The 12,255-nt window shown below is 37.7% G+C and overlaps 1 protein-coding gene across 3 annotated transcripts in view; it reads right to left on the bottom strand.

Annotated features, from left to right (window-relative positions):
- SHOC2 (SHOC2 leucine rich repeat scaffold protein) overlaps positions 1-12,255 on the bottom strand; it is a 78,745-nt gene that overhangs the window by 25,142 nt on the left and 41,348 nt on the right. For all 3 annotated transcript variants that reach the window (XM_080403547.1, XM_080403546.1, XM_080403548.1), the window contains exon 3: positions 2,501-2,638. In XM_080403547.1, the coding sequence (XP_080259673.1) occupies positions 2,501-2,638 (138 nt within the window). The remainder of the gene's footprint in view (positions 1-2,500; positions 2,639-12,255) is intronic.

Raw genomic sequence — 12,255 nt, 5'->3', positions numbered from 1 at the left:
AAAAAAAAAGAAAAAAAAAAAAAAAAAGAGGCCTCCATCAAAAGAGTGTCAGTGAGGGAGGAAGGGAGAGACCTGGCAGTAATGGAAAGTCTGTTCCATAACAGGAGGCTCATACGCTCATAATACATTAACTATTTATAATGAGCAAATATGCTTAGTCTTTTTTGTAGCCGGTCTGCAACCCCCACCCCAGTTTGACCGAACTGGGGAAACATTAACAACACTTATATATGAAGCATACTGAAACCTGGGTGTAAATGTTGCAAAAGAAAAGCCAGTTGTGCCAAACACCAGGTAGATACCCGCGAGCAGGGAAGAGAAACTGGAGTGAGAGATGGAGAGGCTGGAAAGGCCGTCCCGCAGATGCATGCCAGGCAGCCACACGCCATTTACTTGCTGGGTTTTTCTCAGTACTCTCTGTCTCTCGCTGAACAATCCTAACCACAAAGCAAGCTGTAATCTAAAAATCAAGCCACAACTTGCTTTAATGTTGAATCAAAAACTGTGATGACTAAGAAATAAAGCCAATGTTGCTGAACTGGCTGCGACTGCCTTTTCTGAAACTTGTACAAATGTAGGTTGATTATTATCATTTAAGCTGGATTTTAAAATTTTTCCCGTCAGATTTCAGTTCTGGCTGCTTGTGAATTAAGTGGCACAAATACCAATTTCTGATTTCAAGTTTTCACTCTAAAAAGACATGCTCAGCTACTACATTTTGGTCAACAGAAACAACAGGTATTTTCCAGTGGAGCAAAGACTGAACCAGTATAAAGTTAAAGACACGACAGCACACTGCTGTCTCTTGCCATTATTCATCTGTCTTTGGTGGTTTGTTGAGCTATATAGCATTGATATTCAGCTCAGATAAGCACGTAAAAAGACAGCTATTTATGTTTAAAAATAAGTAACTTCAAAACACTATAAAGACAATGCAATGGAAAAACAAAACAAAGTAGGCAGAAATCCAGTCCAACCAGGTATGAACCTGACTCAATAGAAACCACCTAAGCTTACAATAACTTTCTGAAGAAATAGATGAGTCCAAACTATCTTGATTGCATAGTCAGCAATTTCCTATCTATCAGAAATTACTTAACTACCTAAGTAACTCTGTGCCTCTGCTACTCAAAGACTTTTCCCTGTAAGCACAGTCTTGCAGCACATTGTAAGTAAGTTTTTTGTGGTCCTCTGAGAAGTTCAGTGACTGCCAGTCACTCAAGAACTCAGTAAATCGTACTGCTGTTCTGCACAAGAATCAACAATAGTGGTCTATAAGCCTTGACAATGGAAATCTCACACTTGCTTAAGAGAATTTTTCCCGTAATTGCAGTTTATCCAAAGAACTCACTTCCTAAATGACATATACACTACACAAGTTTTATGTAAAGCAGCTTTTAATAAGACTTAAAAAATAGCTACAAAAATAAAGGCTATGCTTATGAATTAAGTTAGATGCAAATTCCAGATGGGATGGGATCTCCAGAGTTTAAAAATATCATCAATTCAGGAAGGAAGTTTAGCTCCAGTGGATACTTCATCAATGTAAACTCTGTTCAGGTCAAACTTTCTAAACAAAAAGACACAGTAATGCCACACTTAACAATTTACTCCTGTAAGAAAAGCCAAAGTGGTGTTCAGTGGTGTCTCACCCTTCTGCTCATTCACTTCACTATGTGTTTAAGTACAATACTGAAATGTTCAACATTAAATAATGTTTAAGTGATAACACTCATTCTTCTGAGTATATTCTGGTAACAAGAGCTTAAAATCACAATGACCTTGGGTTTTGTCATTTTAAAATCACACCATGCATCTTTTTCTGACATCTGTTTAATGATGTAATTAAATAGAAGTCCTATTTTGTTGTTTCATCCTATATGAGATTCTGCAACTGACCAGGACAGCGTTTATTTCAGTTCATTATTCCCAATCTAAGCTGCAAACCCTCTGTATTTTATTGTATTAGGGCATGATAACTTTGTGGACTTGGAAGGTTTTTTTCAGTTGTTCTACCAAAGAGCATAAAGCATACATAATTCATTTAAAACATTTATCTTTCTAGTTCTGTTTTTCTTTAGCCAAAGATGTTATTTAAAACTATCTGCCACAAGTATTACATTTCAACTACAAGTCTTTTAGCCTTTTATTCCTTTATATGCTCAGTTTCATTACAGAAAGGACAGACAAGCTGTAGACATTTACTCATAACCACAGACCACCTTGAATCAGTTAGAAGTGATGGGTATTTTCCCTTGTAACTCTCATTCGTAGACCATGCTGCACTCCGCTGCATAGCTAGATTTAATAGTGCAATTCAGAAGCTAGAAATTACAGTTAAGGTAACATGCACACCTTGCTTTTAATCTCAAGTGTGAAGCTGCCTTCAGCTGAACACCAGTCATTCTACAGTCACCAACTAAACACTCATTCTTAAATTTGTTCCTCTTACTGAGCATTTTCAAATAGTGATATATTTTCCTCCAGCCTCTTCACATACCTATGGTTTCTGGCAGGTCCAAGAGCTCATTGTGCTGCAAGTCAAGGTTGGTGATTTGCGTGCAGCTTCCAATCTCTTCTGGAAGATGTTCAAGCTGATTGTGCGCTACATCCAGCGTTATGAGGTTACACAACTCACCTAAAAGCACACAAGAAAACCAAAACATCAAGTTCTTTAATGTACAGCTCTAGAAAATGACTTCCACACAAAGATTAAAAGAACCAAGACAGATTTCAAGATAACCTGAGAAAAGTTATTGCTACCATGAAGTTCACATATAAAATAAGGCAGTACAGGATCATAACTTCATCATCAGATCTAAAACCTGATCAACAATTTTGAAAAACTCAGATAAAGCTTTGAAACAGGATCTCTTCAGAGAATCTATATTTATTGATTTTCTTCTGACAGTTCAAGCTGTGGAATACAAGTACAAAACCTATACCTCACACTTATTTCAGGCTGACCAGAAGTTTAAACATCAGAGAGAGTGAACTGTATTGAATTTTGAGAAATTGAGATCTGTTTTTATACTATTCATTTCTTTAAGGCACAAAATCACCAATTAAGAAACATCAGAATCATTTGGCTGACAACCTAGATAATCCACCCAAAGTCCTGAGTGCCATTTTTAATCATTTTCATCATCACAAAAAGGCAACATATGATAATTAAACCGTGATCCTATTTACACAAAGTATTATATTTTATATATGCAAGCAAAGCTACTGCAAATAAAAGTTTGAAATAAAAGGTCTATCTTTTAAGCCTTAAAAAAAGATTTGATTTGTTTAGAGTTCAGAGCTACTTTACTCTGAACTGCTTCATTCCTGATGTTTACACATTAATTTAAAAGTACAGCTAGGCACAACTCTCTACATACAGTAGTTTCACCTATTTTAATAACAAACATACTGTGTTCTAAACAACAGCTTGTTAGGTTTAAAAAAAATAAGTGTGCATGAATACATGTGTATGCATTCACAATTTTTTTGCATCTGATGGAGATGAAATTAATGCAAATAATTTAACCAGCTTCAACTCTACCCCATAAAGATGAGGTCACTGTATTCGTGTATAAGAGAATGACTCAGTGAGTAACAAATTTGGAAAAGTAGAAAATTCCTTTTCAGGAGTGAATGTCTATTTTTAAGCTTCAGTGTTGTATCTTTGACACGGTCCTTTAAGGATTTTCCCACTGAACTGCAGGACTAGCTTGAGCAAGTTCTGATGTGTAGAGTGTCTACACATTAGATCAGCAGATAATCACAAATGGTGATTTAATAAATCATAAAATATTTATGAATTCAGACTCTGAATTGAGTTGCAGGTGTCATGTAACCACAATACTTACTATATATCATGAATCGGCTGTGAAAAGCTAGCAAGAAAAAAAAAAAAGCCAGCCTGAACAGCATCATTATTCTGTTTTTCTTAGATTGTTAACATATAACTGATCTTACTTCCTGTGCTTACCAACCCAAATTGGGATGGTTTTTCTACAAACTAGAAAGATGGAAATGTAAAGGTGGTTCTTAAGCAGCTCCTCCATCACTGTGTGTGCCCACTCTCAAGTCAGCATTCAAGTGTATTCCAAGCAACAAGAGTCAAACAGGCTGTATCCAGCACTGCATAAGCCACACGTTTCAATGCCATTAATATGCAGCAGAAAGCAAATTTAAGAAAACACTGAGCAAGAGTTAATGTTCTGTGGTAGGAGCATCTTTCTGTTACCCATGAAAACAAGCGGGCAAAGTGTAGAAGGCAATAGAAGAGTGAAGAAGAGCTTGAGGAAGTCTTCAAAATCCCTCCCTTTATTTAAAGAACCTCACAAATCTTTACTAAGATAACAAGAACCATCACGCACTCTGGGGCAGTAGCTTTCACTTTATGATTGCTATTTTCATTTGTTTTCACTTCAGACCTAAACCAATGATGTCAAATTTGAAATATGGCATAAATTTCATTTCATCACACTGATTTATATTTACTTGACTCTTCCCACTCTACATCTGCTGAAGTAAAAGACAGACTTGAGTTTTTGCAGCAACATTTGCTGCACTTCATTTTTGCACCTGCAGAAAACTTAGACAACAGCAAGCTACGTGTTTGAAACAAACATCTTACTAGCTAATTCCAGGGAAGGAAAAGATGAAGAGGGATGCCTGTGTTTATTTAGACAATCAAGGGCAAGCTAACACTTTGGTTTAATTTGGGTAGTCATACCTAATATTGTTATATTAAAGATGTAGTCACTATTTTAAAAAGCAACACTGGTAAACATTTAATTAAAATTTTCTACGTTAAAATAGATTGAGGACTGCCTAACTACTTTTAGACTTGAGATCAGAAATGAAGCGAAAGTTAAAGCAATATAATTGAAGTACAGCGCCTTAAGGAAAGTAGTTTCAAGAGATACTATAACATGCAACTTTTAGTTTATATTGCTCAGTAAAGAGTCTTGCTTTTGGATGTAATAATACTTATAGTTTGACAGCATCTCACCAAAACGTTTTTTTCCTACTAAGGGCATAAGGAGAGGGGAGGTGGAGTGCCGTTGGAACTGAAATTCTTTTAATACTTTAACTCGGATTGCTAAGACACAACACATAGTATGCAAGTCAACAAAAAGCACTCCAGGCACACTTTCCTTGTTCTCCATGACGTATGGAAAAAATTCTTAGACCCAATATGCTTAACAAGGTGACAAATGTTTAGGTGATGTGGTAGAGGCTCATCTTCACATGCAAAGGCACACAGAGGACCAGCAGTGGGTGGGAGAACCCAAACACTGGCTGCCCCAGGAGAGACATCAGCCCCATGGCCTGTGAGAGACCCATCACTGAATAAAGGGAAAGGCTCTCCAGAGCATCTCACAGACTGAGGACAGTTACTGCAAATGGGGCTTGAACACCTACCACGAGGTGCAAAGATGACCAACTGGGGACAGCAAGAGTTGCTATGGATTCCTTAGGGAAAGGGAGGAATCAATGTGATTTAGGAAGGACAAGTGTGGGAAAACACAGAGGTAAGGAAATAAAAGGGTCCAGTCCTTTACAAGCCAACACTGGTCACTGTGGCCCATCAGCACCATCTGCCCTGTCTTTTTAAACTCCAACTGTTTTCCTGGGTGAGAGGTCCGAGTACCAGCAACACTGCAGTTAACATGACCAGCAGCACTGAAAGCATCCCAGTACGCGGAGCCCAGACCCAGCCTGGGTGCAGGGAGCAGCTACAGGACAGGGGCAGCTCTGCCCAGCTGACCGAGGGCAGCCAGCTCCCCCCTGAATGGACACACTGTGCACCCCACTGCTGCACAACAGCAGCTCTCTTTCAGAAATTATGCCAGGATAAACACATGGCATAAACAATCAATACAACAAATAATGATCTGCCAGAACAAAGAGGCCAAACTTAAGGCCATCTGCACAATGCTTTTCCCCTGAGCCGATGTAAAGCCAGCTTGTTTCGGTGACTGAAAGAGTCCTGCTCATCGGTTTAGCAGCAGCAACTGTACTGAAGGAAACAGTTCTCAAAAAAAAAGGTGAAAATTAGTTTCACCAAGATACAGCTGAAATCTGGCATTTTTCCTTGGCCAGGGCAAGAAGCATACGTCAATATAAAAAAGAAAGTTTTCCTAAAGTAAGATTTGCTCAGGTACAAAAAGAAGAACTGCTAACAAACAAGCAGCTTATGGTCGTGCTCACATTAAAAGAATCAACATTTGCTCTTTCCTGGTGCACGCATAAGCCTTGCTGAAACACATTGGTATCTAAATCAATTTAACAGAAATACACCAGCTAGAAATGTACTACAGCTCAAAATAAGCCTTACCTAGAAAGCAGTTTACTAAAGAACAATCCATTCCTGTTCGCCACAAGGACAACTCAAGCATCACTTCAAAGGACCGTTTGAATACCCAAAATCATGGGAGTAAGGCAAGCCCTACCGTATGGAAATACCAATTACAGGTTAAATGAACTGTTTTTGCCACAAGTAATGTCCAAAATAGACAAATCTTAAGCTCACAGTAGTGAATTAAGGATTCTCTCTGGACTCCTTGCAACAGCATTGAAAGAACAAGCATCCTCAGGACAATTAAAAAATAAGCTAGGAAGGTGCTATGGTTTGGGGTTAGTTGGTTTTTTGGGGGGAATTTTTTGGGAGGTGCTGTCTTTTTTTGTGTTGTCGTCCCCCCCCTTTTTTTTTAAAAAAAAATACTATATTGCATTGTAATTGCAAAGGAAGAAAAGCACTTGAAGCTCCAAGTCTGCCAAGAAAGCAGACAGAAATTTCATGTACTAGCTGGATTGACAACAGACTTTAAAGTAGAAGTAATGCCCATATGAAATACAATGAAATACACAAAGCAGTGTCTCTAAAAATAACCTTCACAAAATATTTAGTTACACCCTATCATGTAGTTCCTAAAAACCTATATTTTAAAAGGTTCAACAAGCTAAAAAAAGCATTTGTCAGAGAAAATAGGTTGTAAAGACTCCCAATCACCTTCCAGTTAAAAACATAGTTAAAAACACAGCTAAGCATATATCTCAGCCATCCTTAAAAAAGGTGGGGTGAACAATCACCACACTGTTGTTTGCATATGCACAGAGCCTAAACGTTTCAGTACAACAAAGCTAAATATACCTGCTGAAAAAAACCCAGCTTTAAGAAATGACTAATGTTTTCTGCATAATGAGGCAGAATTACAGTCCCATTATACATGGCCAACCTTGAAAGCCTGTTACGACAAGAGGCCTAAGTTACATGCCCTGACTAACATAACTCTGGAAATTCTTCTTGGCCATTTAAAAAACAGGTTCATTAAAAAAAAAAAGTACACACAAATTAGCAGTCATGTAAGGAGAGAGTATAGGTCAATAGCAAAAAGGCTTTGGTGTCTCCCACCACTAATACACCCACGGGGCAACACTCTTGGACAGCAAACACAATTTGTAGTATAGCCTGTTTTCCACTGGATTAACTCTGTGCCTGCCCATGCTTAAGCAGATTGAAAATTATGAAATCTTTCACGACACAATAAATCCTGGGCCAGATGACACAGCTAAAGGATCAAGACTTACAGAAAGCACAAGGATGAGGAGAATGAAAATATTAGTAGGACTTCAGGCTGGTGTGTCAGAATACGGGTTGTGAGTGAATTTGTAAAGAAAAATTATCTGAAATCAGCAATACTGGGAGTAAGTTACAAACAGTTCTCATAACTTTGGTAGTTATTCATCTCTCACTAGGTTCTCAACTGGAGGCAGGGAGGGAGAGAAAAAATATTTTAGTTTGCCTATAAAACTTTTGCCTATAAAAACTCTTTGGGGTAAGCGTCCTTTTGTATCTGTAAAATCACTGTAAGAAGTGAATTTGGAAAAAAATTAAACACAATTTTACAGTTTCAGAATCTTTTCTCTCTCTCCAAGATTTGAGTACACCACTGTAACAGACAGCCTGAACTTTTTGCTGTGCATGACCAGCTGCACAAAAGACAGTTAAGCAGGGCTACTTTGAATTATTACTGCACAACCATAACTTACACAGAAAAGCTACTGAGAAGAAAGAATGCAATTTTAATATGGTCACAAGTGACTTACGTACCAACGTTAAAATATTCATATAAGTTAGAAATATGCATAGTAAAATATTTAGAATTTGCTGAATGCACAACAGTATCTAGTTATGGGAATCGGTCAAAAACACAAACTAAGTTCAACTGAAAAGAAAGTGTCAAAATCTGGTCTAAAACAAGCTTCAACAAGACACAACAGCAAAACACTTTTTATTCATTGTTTATAACTGAAAGTAACAAATATAAATAAAATTAAAAACATGTTCAAACAACATTTTAAACATGTAAAACATGTAGAAGAAACAGTCTTAGCAAGGGCTCAAGGCAGGATTTGAGCAGTAGAATAAACCAACAGGAACCTCATGAAGTGTCAAGACAAAGGTGAAGTCTTGCACCTAGGAGGGAAACAGGTTTGCAGTGAAGGACCAGGGTTCCTGGTGGAGCTGAACCTAGGGTCACATCTTGGATCTTGTCCATTCTGAGCGTGGAATAAGCGTGCTTGTTCTCAAATAATAGATGTTAACCACCTACTGGGCTGCACTAGCAAGGGAAGCCTGAGGGAAGTGATTATTTCCCTCTGTTCAGCACTTACGAAAGCATTCAAACAGTTAAAATAATTGTAGCATTGATATTAAAAAAAAAAAGGGGAAAAAAAAAAACTGGACTTTAACAGGCTGTCAGTATTTACTGGAATTACACTTGGGGCATCATCCCTATAAGCTCTGCAAGTAGATCAAAAAGGCAGAACTACTTAATCATTATCCTAAAGCCAGACTGAAGAAAATGTAATCAGGAGGAATTTGACTAGATGACAAGACAAAACTGCATCCCCAACAAGAGCTTTCACAGGAATCAGAACCCAGACAGCAAAACAGAAGTCAGCCAAAAGCAAGTTCTTTACCCTTCCTGCAGCTCAAGAAAAGAACCAGAACTGCATCAAATAAGTAGGCATTTTCTCCGACTTCTAGACAACAGCACACACATCTCAATACCTATATTTACTCCACTTCTGTTCACAACTTCATGTCTTTATCACATTAGAACACAAAAATATAAAAATATTCTCAGCCACTGTGTTTGCAGACATCAGCATGCCAACTAAGCCCAGGAACACAACTTGGTTTCCTTCAAACTGCTGAAACAGAAGAAGGGGTTCTTAGATACAAATAATGTAAAGAAATGTTTCTCTATGTTGTCAGGTCTGCCATAAAAAGGGGAAATGAAATTCAGAGTATCACTGAAAAGCTTTGCAACTAACAACTCATTTAATAAGCAGGCACTATATTCAGCATGGAGTGAGTAGACTTGAACTAATGCAGCTGCACACATCTGGTTTGCCATCTATGCTGCTGAAAACCAAACAGGTGCAAGTGTTATGAAAAAGAGTTTCAAAGTAGTAAAGAAACCACAAATGATCTAAATATTGGGTAGATGGGGGAAGGGAAGAACAGAAGAGAGTCTCAGAGACATTCCAAGTCTGGTGTAGGCAGATTCCCTGAATTACAATCTAAAAATATTTCCCTTGCAGAACAGCCCTGACCAGATTCTCCATAGAATAAGAGTTGCATTCACAGACAGAAAACACAATATTTGGAGACTTAAGAAACTTGCAGAAACTATGCAAATGTAACTTCAACTGTGTTGACAGTATTATTTCTATTTGAGCTGCATGTGCTAAGACAGAAATATCCAAAACTAGTATAAGATGCATCCTTGTCTTTGCAAAGAAAATATTATCAATTGTACAAAACAATTTCTTCAACACAACATAGAGGAATGCAATAAAACTCTTGATACAAGAAATGCAAAAGGCTTGCTTAAGTAACAGCCTGCAAATTGAAGCATTTGCTTGGCCTCATCCCAAGACAGTTCTGGTTTTCATCCTTCTCGTGCTGACTGTCTGACTCACCAAAGCATTCACATTCTTCCATGCTAATCTTCAACTTTTTGATCTCAGTGGAATGGACAATTTACCAGATATGGCAATGAAGCTGGAGTCCACCTTGTGAACTCACTTCCACAGTTATCCCTCCAGACTGTGTTCTGGCAAAGCTTCCACATGGAAACCTTTCCCTTAAGGTTTTATTCCATGGATGTCACCAGAGATTCAAAAGCCAAGTGAACAGGTAAGTTCTGCTTTTGCACTCTGTATGTGTATATATATATGTGTGTGTGTGTGTGTGTATATTTTCAACATCTGCATAACAGTGACCTTTTAGTCAAGAACAACGTTGAAAGCAAACTTGTGGACCTTGCTAAGGATGCAAAGCATTTATAGGAGATTAAAGGGAAAAAATGGCCAAACCCTTGGAAGAAGAGTCTACTGAGAATTACTAAAGACACAAGCTGTACCAGATTCAGAAATCCCTGATACGAAAGTAGGTTAAGCTTCATATATACACTTACCTTGTTTCTATATAGACATTTCCTTAGGGCTACAGTGGAAAGCAAGACACTGGGCAAGACGCACTCTGAAAATTTAACACCACTGTTAGGTAGGATGCAATTTATAAGAAAGACTAGGTTCACAAAGAGCAACATAGGGTAGTATTACCATCAAGAAACTTGCATCAATGAATTCTCCCCACTATATGTAAAAATGTAACAAAAAATTTCTTCAGGAAGGTGGGGCTGAGCCGATGCTAGCAGGACTCCAATAAGCTACACAGGGAAGAAAAAGAGATCCTGAAAATACAATCTGATGCATTTTCAATGGTAGACAGTAATCCATCCTTCTTCAAACCACTTGTAGTACACTTCACATGCTTTTATATGACATGAGCAATCTTACTTGTGAGGTTTCACAAGTGAGCTGCAGCTGACTTAAGAGCTCAGTGCAAGCAAAAGTGGCGGTCCAGCTCTCCCTGTTCCAGTTCATGTTCTCCCACTCCTCCTCCTCCTACACCAGTTCCAGTCTTATCTGAAACTTCACTTATTTCAACTAACTAATAGACAAAAGTAGCAAAACAATATTTTTCTGATAGTTCAGTGAGATAAAAATCAGCTTGCCAAGAAACAGCTCAGATGAAAGAGGCAGAAGTGAGTAGCTGGGAAGCTGTGAGAAGGGGAGTGGATATTGCCCCTTTCAGCATCACGAAGCAGCACTGCCATTTCATGAGAACTCTCCCTAATTCACTTGAACTCTTGAACAGAGATTTTGGCTGAACAGGCAAAAAAAATAAAAGTTAAAAAAATAAAAACAAAACTCCAAACTTCAGAATACATTTTCAGTTAAAGGGATTTTTAAGCGGTTTTAGATCTTATTCAAACAAACCTATCTATATTTGAAAGTACAACAATTTATATCAAGACCTCAGCTTACTACGCGGTCTATTAAAATCATTTTAATTGCATTTAAAAATGTAGAAGCAATACATATGTTACTGGAAAAGTGTTGAGAGAAGTCCAATTACTAGTAACAATGATTTGCTAGGTACCTAGAGCCTGAATTTGCTGAATTATAAAAGACTATCTTCTTCCATAGTACAGAAAATATTTTCTTCATTATTTGGTTTATTGAGTGAGTTCAGTTGAGTAAACTACTATCTAAACTTAAGCAGCCTTCTGAATATTGAAAAGACAAGAACCGTTACTGTCATCATCCCACCTGTAATAAAGCAACAGGATGCAAGGGAATGAGAGGTACTGTATTCTGGGAGAAAAAAAATACCAGAACACATACATCTGTTTACTAACTATAGATAATAACACTTCCTCTTTCTCACAAAAACATTTCTTTTAAATGCAAGGCAACTTTTCCCCCACTGCAGACACCTCCTTTAAGTTTGTGTTGTTTAATGGCTAAAGGCAGTTTAAAGCCCAAAATAGAACCAAACTTCAGATTACTTCTCAGCAGCTCAGTGCTGGCACGTTCAGCTCTTCTAGGTCTTCCTCAAGACAATACACACCATAACAGGTCAGTGTTTCAAAGCATTTTCCAGGACCACTTAAAATCTGATCAACTATGTGTTCTGCAAACAGCATATTGTTAAATGTTTTACCTTCACTCAAGCTTTTACGAAATGTTTGAGTCAGTTTCAGGTTTCCCTAAGAGGCATCTATTTCTAACAAGTATTAATACTGTATACTTGCACAGCAAGCTGTAGATGTCCTAGATTAGCATTTCTAGAAGCTTATTTTGAATTCATGTAGACAGTAGTACAGTTTCTACAGG

This window comes from Falco punctatus (genome assembly GCF_963210335.1).
Source record: "Falco punctatus genome assembly, chromosome: 9".
Taxonomy (NCBI): domain Eukaryota; kingdom Metazoa; phylum Chordata; class Aves; order Falconiformes; family Falconidae; genus Falco; species Falco punctatus.
Note: the sequence above shows the minus strand (reverse complement) of the source record. Positions and strands in the feature narration are given on the sequence as shown.